The sequence below is a fragment of the Diospyros lotus genome, chromosome 1 (genome assembly GCF_014633365.1).
Source record: "Diospyros lotus cultivar Yz01 chromosome 1, ASM1463336v1, whole genome shotgun sequence".
Taxonomy (NCBI): Eukaryota; Viridiplantae; Streptophyta; class Magnoliopsida; order Ericales; family Ebenaceae; genus Diospyros; species Diospyros lotus.
The window spans coordinates 35864138-35877554 of NC_068338.1; the positions used below are offsets into that span (position 1 = coordinate 35864138).

General features: G+C 35.2%; 1 protein-coding gene across 1 annotated transcript; it reads left to right on the plus strand.

The window, feature by feature from the left end:
• The first annotated feature begins 3251 nt into the window (after window positions 1-3251).
• On the plus strand, window positions 3252-7882 carry LOC127805610 (translocase of chloroplast 159, chloroplastic). The gene has a single exon (XM_052342362.1). It carries the CDS (start codon window positions 3455-3457, stop codon window positions 7652-7654), a length of 4200 nt encoding a protein of 1399 aa, XP_052198322.1. The 5' UTR covers window positions 3252-3454; the 3' UTR covers window positions 7655-7882.
• The last annotated feature ends 5535 nt before the right edge of the window (window positions 7883-13417 follow it).

A 13417-nucleotide genomic window follows, 5' to 3' on the forward strand; every position in this document is an offset into this window, starting at 1 on the left:
TTAAAAAACAAAAAAAAATATTTTGTTAAAACCCAACAAATAAAAATAATGTTTTATTAACACTAAGGAATAAAAGAATAGTAATTCCAAAATATAATATTTTTAGAATATCAACAATATATTATTATTTTCCAGACTATGGATACTTTTGTAATTTAATTGTTTTTTTATTTCATTTCTTCAACATATTAAACATAACACTACAATTTAGTAATATTTTATTATTAATAATTCAATCATATTCAATTTTGATTCTCCTTCTAATTCCCTCTACTTCAATTCCAAAAATGACTCTTAAAAGATATGGACAAAATATTTGTTCGATCCATATTTTTAGTACTATTTTAATTGTAATATTTTTCAACGATAAATATTCAAATAAATATCCAATTATACGTATGTGATAATTGTGCCATCTTATTTTGGCACTAATCCTTAATTAATTTTGTTTATAGTGTAAAAGTATGTAATTTAATATTATTTATTTTGTAGATTACATTTCAAATAAAATCAAATGTTTAATGTTGTTTATTATCTTTTCCCTTAATTAATTTAATAAAGTTAATGTGGTCAAATTATTTATTTAGTTTTATTTCTATATTAGAATAAATATGATATTTGGAATTCATTTTTAATTCATGATATTATATTCCAAGCAAAATAAGCAAAGTTATAATTCTATTGAATTCTTAAACCCCATATAATTATAATATTTTAATACTTATGGACAATTTTTTATATCTTGAGCTTTTCTTAATTTAAATAAAATATTAAATTATGTATTTAAGATAATATCTAGTTAAAGACCGTGATAGATTAAAGAGAAACTGAAGAATGCCTTATTAGTAAAATGTAATCTAATAATAGACACTAATTATCAGTACAATTAAATAAAATATTAAATATTACACAACAATTCATTTAATTTTTTTTAACATAAACTTTGATCGGTCAACAGACTCATGGAAGATAAAAAGTGGGACATGACTTACAAAATTGAATTCAAGTCGATATAAACATAAATTACTCAAAGTCGATATGCGGGTTATGTTTAATTTTGGGATCAATTTAGAAAATAGCTAATTCAAGTGAAATGCTTTAAATTTTTAAGGTAAAATGGAAAATAGAAAACAATTATGCATGGGTGCTAAAAAAATAAAAAATAAATAAAATGACCCATAAGTTCATTAAATTGACTTGAGTGATCAGGTGAGATCTCAATTAAATTTAAATTAAAACGTAAGGAGTAAACTTTTCACTTTAACTTGATTAATGATTCATGAAATAAAAATTAAGGTTTCAATTAAAGACTTTCGAACTTATTGAATCGTTAAAGTAGGATTCAAAATATTAATAATTTAACAAAATATCGAAATAATTTAACAATTAAACGACCTGAGTCGATAACTATTGTATTCAAATAAAAAAATGGTCAGTGATTCTAAATTTAAAAATTTAAGTTTAATAAATTTGAATTAAATGTATTAAATTAGTTAAGATAATCTAGATTAGCTAGGTTAGATAAAGTGCTTTTTGCACATAGAAGTCTTGGTCAATAATTTTTTTAAAAAATATAAAAGATTTATATAATTAAGCATAGACTAAAGACATATTAGATAAAATTTATATAATTTTTATTTTGATACAACAATATATACCGTCCAATTTCTTAAATCCAGAACCCCAAAACAAGATAAGAGTAAAACCTGAACATGGGCCACATTGCCATTTTCAGCTATGATTGAGGTGCCATTAAACAGACGGACGGCAATTATATTGCCAAATAAGGTGATTAAGTATGGACTTAGGACCGGAGCGAAGAAGTCAAGTGTCTTAACGAGGGAGATGCAGGTAAAGTTGGGGTAAATTGGAAATTATAATGATTGTTTCAAGTAAGATGTCTTGCAGCTGAGCTGCTGGCGCTGGCGCTGCTTAATTTATTCATAATTAAATTAGCGGTTGGGAAGCTTGGATTCACGTGCACCGGCTAAGGTGGGGAAGGAATAGCGCAGCCTAATCATATAGCATGGCGCATGGCTTTCATCACATGCAATCATTGGCTGCTTACGTGTCTATGACATGCTAAAGTCAAATCACAAGTATATAAGAAGGAAAATTGCCTCTTTTTTTTTTTCCTTTAATTTGTAATAATAATTCAATTCGAGCAGAATCTTCCTTTTTTTACTTTTGCTTTTAAAATTGAAAAAGGCAATTACGAGATATAGCGTGAGTTTTAGTTTTTATGTACAGGGTTTGAGGTAAAGTTAATTATTATTTGTCAGTAATAATTAAATAGTAAAATAAAATATATTTGTGGTGTCTTAGTTTTTAAAATTATTATTAAATATGAATAATAAAATACAATAAATACATTTTATTTAAAAATAATATGCATTTAGGATAACAGTTAACATTTACTTTTTTTGTTTTTTCACAAATCACAATTATAAATGCACATATTTGTTATGATGGTAAAAAGAAATAGTTTAATTTAAATTATTTGGACGGGTTAAATTGATTCAAATAATTTAGAATATTCAAAATTTAAATTCACTTATCGGAACAATTTAATTTCATTTATCAAAAACCCAAATAAAATAAATCGGAACTTGAACATTTCAAATTAAAACTTGTATAATAAAATCTCAGAACGATGGGTTACCTTGATGGGCTCCCATGGGCCTGTCCAAGGAGGCCCAGTTGGGTTGGCATATCCATATTGATATCGCGCAGAATCAGGCAGGAAGGCAGCAACTTCTAATTGGGTGAATAAATTTGAATTGAAATTGAATTTTAGGAGAAGGGGGAGGGAGTTGGAGATAAGTCTAAAACTAGGGAGAGGTGAAACAGATAAGTTTAGGCCATGCGTTGTAGATGAGGAATAAGAGGAAGCCGAGAGAACCACGTCTGGGCCCAATCCCAATTCAATTCCACACTCCCAAACAAAAAGCACTCGGAAAGCAACCAGCCCAGCCATTCCTCAAAAAATGTTCTCATTTAGACGCAACCAAACAAAGCATTTAGAAAGGATTTAAAAGTTCAAAAAAAAAAAAAAAACGATAAACATGCACAATTTTAATTGAGGTGAAAATGTTGAAGGAACATAGCATTAGCTTATCCCTGGAAGGAATGCTTTTGCAGTGTTTTGATGGGAAATAAAATGTTCTCTTTATTTATTTATTTATTTTTTATAAATTTGATTTAGAAGGAAAATGTGGCAACCAAAATATAAAAATATCTGCGGCGGCATTTCCGAAAGAGCCAAACACAGGCCCTCCCTATTTCTCTGATAAAACCTTATCGTCTCCGTCGCCTCGCCTCTCCTCTTCTTCGCTGTGCGGCTTCCAATCCAAACCTCCCCTTGTTGCAAACCTGAATCCAAATATACCATAGTCTCTCCTAAAACCCTAATTTTGGGTATTCGTTTGGAGTAGAAGAACGAGCGCTCAAGTCCATGGATTCCTCCAAGCAAGCCGCTTCTCAGCTCTGGGACTCCCCCTCAGGTTCTTCTCTTCTCAAACCTTCGTCTCCTTATTTGTCTGGAATTGATAATTCCGTCAAAACGGATGATTTGAAAAAGGGTAGCAGCGGCAGTAGTAGTTGTAGTGAGAGTAGTAGTTCTGAGGATGGGGGTTTTGTGAGTGGGGAAGAGGAGTTCGAGACGGCGCGGGGGAGGCGGCCCGTGGCCGACACCGGGGAAGAAACCCTAGAAATCGAGGGGGGGAAAATCGGTGGGGTTCTGGGGGGTTCTTCGGAATTCCCGAAGCCGGAGACTGAAATGCCGCCGGTGGCAGTGGCCACGTCGGACGATGGGGTTGAGGGAGATGGAGTTGTGACGGGGAATCAGGTTGGAGTGGTTGGCGATGGCGTTGTTGAGGCCGTGGAGTCTGTACCAATTGCAGCCGAGGGCTTCGTGGGGAAGCCTGAAATTGTGGCCGAACCGGTATCTAGTGGGAAGTCAAATTCGAGTCATTTGGTGGAAGAAGGCGGTTTGGGAGTGATTCAACCGGTGCTTGTTGAGAACAAAATTTCAAATTACTTGGTGGGTGGAGGAGGGTTGGGAGTGATTTTACCGGTGTCTGTTGAGAACAAAATTCCAAATGATTTTGTGGAAGGTGGAGGTTTGGGAGTCATCCAAGATGGCACTATTGAGGTTTCAGCGGGTAGTAAGGCGGATGGGGTGGTTGAAACTTCACAGTTGGACGAGGAAATGAATTCTGGGGTTGAAGGGAGCATGGTGACTGAGGAGGTGGTGGAGAATGGGAAGAGGGCTGAAGAGGGCAATAAGTACAAAGCTTTGAACACTGAGGATTCTGTTATGGTTGCTGAGGCTAATGGGAGTGCTGAGGCTGTTCACGAGTCCTTACTGCCAAGCCATGACAATGGACAAAATAATTATGAGAGTTCAGGACCAGCAGACAAGGAGCTAGTTGAAGCACAACAAGGAGTGAAATTCACAACTGAAGGAGACTCTGTTGCGGGTGCCATACAGGTTAACATGTCAGAACCAGAAGTTGCTGTTGATGGAGAGATGGAACTGAGCAAGGATTCTAGAGCTGAAGGGCCACAAAGCCCAGAAAAGGGTTATGTGGAGTTGGCTAACAGGGCTGATCAAACTAGCCATGCTGTTGAGAACACCGGCAATGTTGATTCTGACAAAAATTTAGAAATTTCATTTAACCGTGGTATTGAAGTGGAAAAATCTGAGCCTTCAGGCATAATAGAGAATGGGCAACAAGCTGATTCTGAGCCTGAACAGTTTGAAACTACAGTAAAATTTGCTGCTGGTGGAGATGAACATGGGTCTTCAAAGGAATTAGATGGAGATGATGGTCAACATCCAGTTCACGATGCAAAACACATAGAAAGCGATGTTGCCTCTGCAAGTCCTACTGATAATGGATTGGAAGGGAAATTTGCAGAGGAATCCCTGCTTCTTGGATCTGATGAACCAAGTTTGAATCAGAACTCATCAGCAATACTGGAAGCTGAAGATGAAGATGAAGATGAAGTGAACAACCATATCGATGAAGAAGGGGAAATTGGTGACTCGGTATCAGATGGGGAGACTGATGGTATGATCTTTGGAAGCTCTGAAGCTGCCAAACAGTTTATTGAGGAGTTGGAACGAGGATCAGATATCGGTTCTTTTTCTGCTGCCAAGAGTTCTCAAGATCAGCCACAGGGAATTGATGGTCAGATTGTCTCAGACTCAGATGAAGAAGCAGACACTGACGAAGAAGGAGATGGGAAGGAATTGTTTGATTCTGCAGCATTAGCAGCTCTTTTGAAAGCAGCAACAGGAGCTGGCTCAGACAGTGGTAACATCACAATAACCTCTCAAGATGGATCTAGACTGTTCTCAATTGAGCGTCCAGCTGGTTTGGGATCCTCAGCCCGATCTTTCAAACCTGCTACCCGGCCAAATCGTTCCAATCTTTTCTCTCCTTCAGGTCTTACAACTGGGGGAGAATCAGAGAACAACTTGAGTGAAGAAGAGAAGAAGAAGCTGGACAACATACAACAAATAAGGGTGAAATTCTTGAGACTTGTTCAGAGATTAGGTGTTTCTTCCGATGAATCTGTAGCAGCCCAGGTTCTATACCGACTAGCACTTGTTGCCGGTAGACAAACCAGTCAAACTTTTAACCTTGATGCTGCTAAGAGGACTGCTACAGAACTTGAAGCTGAGGGGAAAGATGATTTGAACTTTTCAGTGAACATACTTGTTCTAGGAAAATCTGGAGTTGGCAAGAGTGCAACCATAAATTCTATTTTTGGCGAAAACAAGGCATTAATTGATGCTTTTGAACCTGCCACTACATCTGTAAAGGAGATTACTGGAATGGTTAATGGAGTTAAGATCAAGGTCTTTGATACACCAGGTCTCAGGCCTGCTGTTATGGAACAGGCTTTTAACCGCAGACTGTTGTTATCAATAAAGAAGTTAACCAAGAAAAGTCCCCCAGATATTGTCCTCTATGTGGATAGGCTGGACTCCCAGACTAGAGATCTTAATGATCTGCCATTGCTTAAGACAATCACCAGTACCCTTGGCCCATCCATCTGGCGAAGTGCAATAGTAACCCTTACACATGCTGCTTCTGCACCTCCAGATGGACCATCTGGTTCTCCTTTGAGTTATGAGGTTTTTGTTACTCAAAGGTCTCACGTTGTCCAGCAGTCCATTGGACATGCTGTTGGTGACCTGCGTATGATGAGCCCAAGTTTGATGAATCCCGTTTCTCTTGTTGAAAACCATCCCTTGTGTCGGAAAAACAGGGAAGGTCAAAAGGTGCTGCCTAATGGACAAACTTGGAAACCGCAGTTATTGCTGTTGTGCTATTCCATGAAAATCTTATCAGAAACAAGTTCTCTCTCCAAGCCTCAAGATCCATTTGACCATCGGAAGCTCTTTGGCTTCCGTGTACGGTCACCTCCTCTTCCATACATGTTGTCTTCGATGTTACAGACCCGGGCACACCCAAAACTTTCCAGTGACCAGGGTGTTGACAATGGTGATTCTGATATTGACTTGACAGATTTATCAGATTCTGACCAAGAAGAAGAGGAAGATGAGTATGATCAACTCCCACCATTCAAGCCTCTTAGGAAATCTCAAATTGCTAAGCTTAGCAAGGAGCAGAAGAAGGCATATTTTGAGGAGTATGATTATAGGGTGAAGCTCCTTCAAAAGAAGCAATGGAGAGAAGAGTTGAAAAGACTGAGAGAGTTGAAGAAGAGAGGGAAGGATGCTGCAAATGAATATGGTTTCATAGGAGAAGATGCTGAACAGGAAAATGGAGGGGCTGCTCCTGTGTCAACTCCGTTACCTGACATGGTCCTGCCACCTTCTTTTGATAGTGATAATCCAGCATTCAGGTACAGGTTTTTGGAGCCAACTTCACAATTTTTGGCCAGGCCAGTTCTGGACACACATGGTTGGGACCATGACTGTGGATATGATGGTGTCAACCTTGAACAAAGTTTAGCCATTGCGAGCCGGTTCCCAGCAGCAGTTACTCTTCAAATCACGAAGGACAAGAAAGATTTTAGCATCCACTTGGATTCCTCAGTGGCTGCCAAACATGGAGAGAATGGCTCAAGTATGGCAGGTTTTGATATTCAAACTATTGGAAAGCAGCTTGCATACATTGTCAGGGGAGAAACCAAATTCAAAAATTTGAAGAAGAACAAGACAGCTGCTGGCATATCCATTACCTTCTTAGGTGAGAATGTAGCAACTGGGGTGAAGGTCGAGGATCAGATTGCTTGGGGAAAGCAATGGGCTTTGGTAGGTAGTGCAGGGACCATCCATTGTCAGGGTGATGCAGCATATGGAGCTAATTTTGAGTTGCAACGTCGGGAAATTGATTACCCAGTTGGCCAAGTTCAATCCACGTATGGACTCTCTCTTATAAAGTGGAGAGGGGACTGGGCTTTGGGGTTTAACACACTAGCTCAGTTCTCCATTGGACGCAGTTCCAAGGTGGCAGTTCGAGCAGGAATCAACAATAAGCTCAGTGGGCAGGTCACTGTAAGAAGTAGCAGCTCAGAGCATCTTGCTATTGCACTTGCAGGTATTATTCCGATCATCTCTTCCATCTACAGGAAAATCTCACCAGCTGCTGGTGATAATTACTCGATCTACTAGATCAATTTTCGTTCTTTTTGCAGTCTTTTGCTCTATCTCTAGCTAAAGCAGTGGTTTTATCACCTTGGTTTGCGTTTATTTGGTTTAGAACTTGATCGGATATTTTGGCGTAATGAATTTTATTAAATATGAGATGGAATTCGGAGGGAACACTGTATTCATTGTCTTGATATATGTTTCATTGAATAATTTGAGTTTGCCATGTGAAGTTTATCTTCTTCTGAGGTATCAGCTTGCGCAATTTATTCTACTCGGTCATATTAACTGTTAAATTTTTTTGTCATACATATTCATGCTCAGAATATCGTAGTCCCGTCTTGAAAATAATTATATTCTATATATGAAGATGCCGTTTTTCTCTAGAGCTTACCGTTGAGCGATTCAATGGAGGAGTTATGGGATTATACATCCAGAGTATGATTTTAGCACAGCTTTGACATCATAAACTTGTTTTCCTTCATTCATTAGTTCATCTTCCTAGCCAGCTGTTCAGCTCAGAGTGTTTCTATATTCCTGCAATCAATAGTTAATTCGTCTTTGTTTTTTTCTCATATGCTTCAAATAAATGTCTCTGAAGTAGAATAAAGTTTTGATACATTGTCATTTTTTGTACTTTGAATAATGACTTCCAAATTCTACATTCCTAGGTTGGATGGAAACGAAAATGGGAGACGTTTTTGATAGGAAACGGAAACGCAGAAATGACATTTTTCTAAAAAAGTAGGAAACGGAAACGCAAAGTAAACTGTAAATTTAAAAAATATATGAGTTTTTTTATAAATATAATTTTTAATATAGAAAAAATAAAAAAATATTCAAATATAAACAATAAACATAAATTCTATAATGTATTCAAACAAACATAAACATAAAGTTTATAATGTATTCAAACAATCATCAACAATATTTAAAAAGTTCTATTATTCTTATATGACTTAGTAATTAAAAACAAACAATAAATTTTAATAACAAAATCAAATATAATATAATTTATAAAAGTTCATTTAATTATCACTCCATGTCTCTATAGACTGGCTAACATTTTCATCAAAAAGTATAGACTCCAATTCTGATTCATCTAAGGAGATAATAGTAAACTCGAGAACATTTATATATTTCATATTCTCAAATTCATGTTTATCTACATCTCACATCTTTGTCTTCTCGTCATAATATTGAGAGGTGTTTCTCGATAAAAAAACGAAAATTGTTAGGAATAAAAATCAAATCTTTTGTACGTTTTGGAGTTAATTTATTCCTTCTAAATGAATGAACGAAAAAATAAGTACTCAAATTCCTTTCATAATAAGATAAAGAAGTAGGTTGTCCAAACACCTTAAAAACTAACATTTGAAGCAAATAAGCATGTGAATCATGACATGCCCACCACTTCATAGATTCTCTGTCATAGTTATTCAAGATAGCATCTGGATCTCTAAATGAGACCCACTTTTGAAAAAAAAAATCAACAAACTCATTATCAACAATAGCAGACTCATCTGGATTAGGAAAAAGTCTCCTAAAACACTTTATTATTTATGAGGAGACATCTCCATTTATATGTGGAGACATTCTATCTTTTTTTCTTGAAGTCATTTATCACCATAATCAAGGTTGTTAAAATCGGGATTTTAAGTGGGATCGACAAAGGGTCCATAAAATCGTATCGTAAAATCGTAAGATTTTAGAGATAATTAAAAATATCCTTTAATTTTTGTAAATATATGTTTATAATAATATAATTTTGTAGAAAATGAATTAATATCATTTAATAACCTAATTTTTTCTTATTATAATTCAAAAGATGATATTTTCAAAATATAGCTCAAAAACTAGCAGGTTGGTATAGGCAATTTAAAGGCAAAATATAGGTAATTTAGAGGTAAAATATAGCTTAAAATTCTTTAGAGGATGCTTCCAACGTCTTCCATTAGATTTAGATTGTAATTTTTTCTTGATTTAACATTGATTAAATCAAGTAATATCCCGATTTGGAGTTAGGTGGTCCATTAATTAATTACTTGTTTGTCTTGATTTACTTATGCAATCAATGTTAAATCAAGTAAAAATTATAATTTAAATCAAGTAAATTGGAACTTATGCAATTAATGTTAGATGCTATGTGACATTGGAACTTATGGAATCAATGTTAAATCAAGTTCCAATTTAGAGGCAAAATATAACAATTCATTGTATAAGTTCCAATGTCAGATGCTATGTGACATTGAGACGTTGTGTAACATCCCGCATCGAGTGATAGGAAGGACCGGAACAACTTACCCTGATGGGCCTACACGAACTTCCCAGGGGGGTCACCCATCCTTGGATTGCCCCAGGTTAAGCACGCTTAACTTGGGAGTTCTTTGCCAACATTCAGCCCAAAAGGTATCCAGCTGGTGTTGTTTATTTTCTTACACTATCCTCGATATATACTAACTTTTCTGGGCTCTCGGGGTATTACATTCTCTCCCCCCTTAAGCACATGACGTCCTCGTCATGCGACCTTACAACTGGTCCCAGATCTCCCCCCGTGCATGGCCGATGTGAGATTCGCCTAAGGTGCCTACACGCACCCCCCATAGGGGCCTCACACTCCCCTCGGGACTCAGCCTCCTCGCTGAGGTTTGCCCCACCGCCGCGCTCAGAGGCTCGGGGGTCGGCTCTGATACCATTTGTAACATCCCGCATCGAGTGATAGGAAGGACCGGAACAACTTACCCTGATGGGCCTACACGAACTTCCCAGGGGGGTCACCCATCCTTGGATTGCCCCAGGTCAAGCACGCTTAACTTGGGAGTTCTTTGCCAACATTCAGCCCAAAAGGTATCCAGCTGGTGTTGTTTCCTTTCTTACACTATCCTCGATATATATTAACTTTTCTGGGCTCTCGGGGTATTACACGTTGGAAGCATCTTCTAAATTACAACTTAAATCAATGGAGGTCTTTGAATCGTAAAATCGTTTGGGGATCTCTGAAGCGTAAAATCGTAAAATCGTACATGTAAAATCGAGATTTTATAAGATTTTATCCCAAATTGGATTTTACATGGGATTTGAATCGTTTGGGGGTCTTCGAATCGTAAAATCGTATGCATAAAATCGGGATTTTAACAATAATGACCATAATACCTTCAAAAGACAAAATCAACAAAAATTTAAAAATAAAAAATAATAATAATACATAGAGTATTAAATTAGTAAGAAATGGAGATTGAATTTGAAAATTACCTAGAATTCAAAGAATGAGCTAGGTAATGTAATTGAGTGCTATGTTTTGTCTATCAAGTAAGAAGAATATGATGAATGACATGAAAAAATGATAAAAAATCACTTGGCAGTTTACCTTCATGATCATAAATAACCTTTTTATGTTAAAAATCATAGAATGTCACATCTCATAAACCAAATAAATGCATGGTTTGTTTGTATCACAAATTCTAATCATATCATAAATAGGTGCTATGAAAGCAAGAATATAATTAATTTTTTTTCAAAAATTCTCATTCACAACCAATTCATGAATAAATCGAGCTTTTTCTTGGTCATCATCTCGATATTGTGTTCATTCATCACTCATAACCACTGTTTCAAGTACACGTCTAAAAAAAGTTTAAATCTTTTAAGCATAACAACAATAGAAACAAATCAAGTCTCAACAACTGCAAGCAACTTCAAAGAACTAAATCGATTGAACATGACCAATCTCATTGAATGATTTATTATAAAAAAAATTATGACCAAAGCATCTCCATGCACTTCAGTGATCCAAGGACACTTATTATATGTCTCTTGATTACTTTCTAAATTCCTAGCTGCATATATATTCTTCAAAGCAAGATTAAGTGTATGAACAGCACAAGGAGTCCAATAAATATGTGGAAACATACCTTCAATGATTTCCCTAACTCCTTTACAATTAGCAGCATTATCAGTAATTATCAATACAACTTTTTGATCACCAATTTCATTTATTACCTCTTTAATCAAATTAACAATAAATTGTTTCACCTAAATAATTCACAGATTTGATAAACATTAGACCATTTTTAGAAACAACCAAAAAATTAATCAAAAGTCTTTTTTGTGGGTCAGTCCAACTATCAGTAACAATGCTAATACATTTTCCCAACCAAGTGTTTTTAATAGATTCCGATAATTTTTCAATATTTGTCTTTTCCCAACCAAGTGTTTTTAATAGATTCCGATAATTTTTCAATATTTGTCTTTTCCCAACCAAATGTTTTTAATAGGTTCTGGTAATTTTTCAACATTTGTCTTATTGAAGTAATGTGGTCCTCAAGTTATTATAACCCGGAGGTATATAACCATCCAATGGATGATTAACAGCAAATGAATAACAACTCAGATAATATGGGTTTCTAGCAAGATTAAAAGACAAACCTTCAATATAAAACATTCTAGCAATCTCAACATCTAATTGTACTTTAGTTTGCATGCCAAAAGCTTTACCAATAGGTGAATCCATAGATTTTCTTTTCTTTAAATGTTCTAAAACTCTTGGTTCATGTAAAGACAAAGAAAGTCCTAAAGAAACACTACTAGTTGGTAATGACACTTGCTTATGTTGTAAATTTGAGAATTTTTCTATAACTTTTCTTTCAACTTTTTTCATCTCAACTATAATTTCAAGACTTACTTTTTTACAAGTAATCATTTTCTCGCTGATACTTAATAGATAAGCTCTTAACTTTTGTGTATGTCCCAAATTTTTACAAACCACAAAAGTTGCAAGTCCATTTCCAACTATCCCCTCATTCTCTTATTTTTTCTATTCTAGTCACATATTTTCATAACGGACTATTATTCTCATTCTTATTTTTTGATGAAATATTGCTACTAGCTAGATCTTGAACTTGAAGTTGAATGAGCCATATGACCTATGAATTAAATTAATAAATCAATAGATGATCAAATATATGGTTCATAATATAAGATCAAATTTTATCAAATTTATAATCTATGTAATAAGCAAATTTTGATATAATAAATCATAAATACATGGAAAAGCAAGGAATTAGAGATAGAAAATACCAACAGATTTTTCGAAGCGTAGAATTGTAGTATAATGCATTAGCAATAAAAAAAAAAGATCATATTAATTCAAACAACAATGGACCAACACTAGAACCCATACAGATTGTTGGCTTGGAAAGAACACTTAAATTTGAAATCTTTAATCCTCGTTCAAGTATCTCACTAAGCTATTGCTGATAGTTTTACATTTATGAGTAAAATAAAAAATGATCTACCCTTTGTATTATCACTCAACAAAACATATTGGGTATTTGGTATTTATGATTGCTCAAATGTAATCATTTTGAGTTCAAAACCTATACTTTAGTATCAACACCTTGTATTTAATACAATTGAATTAATCAATAACTATAAGGTGACATAATCCAAATCCGATTTCAAAATCACAAGGTATTTTTTACTTTCAATGTAGAAAGTCCCACTTGTCTATAATGGGGTAAAAACACCATAATAATGAATGGGTGTGCTCATGGTCAAAATATGTCAGAAGATCAACAAATAACTATCAGTGTCTTTTAATTATCAAAGAAGTTTCACAACTATATGGGCTCAAAAAGGTGAAGGCTAACTCCAACCTTGCCAATAGTCACAAAAAAACACATACAAAATTCTACAGATGAAGTTGGGAAGGCGAGAGGGTTACTTACAAAATGGAAGGGACGATCGGCGGCCAGGGAACACCGGAGAAGACGACGACAAGGGTGATGA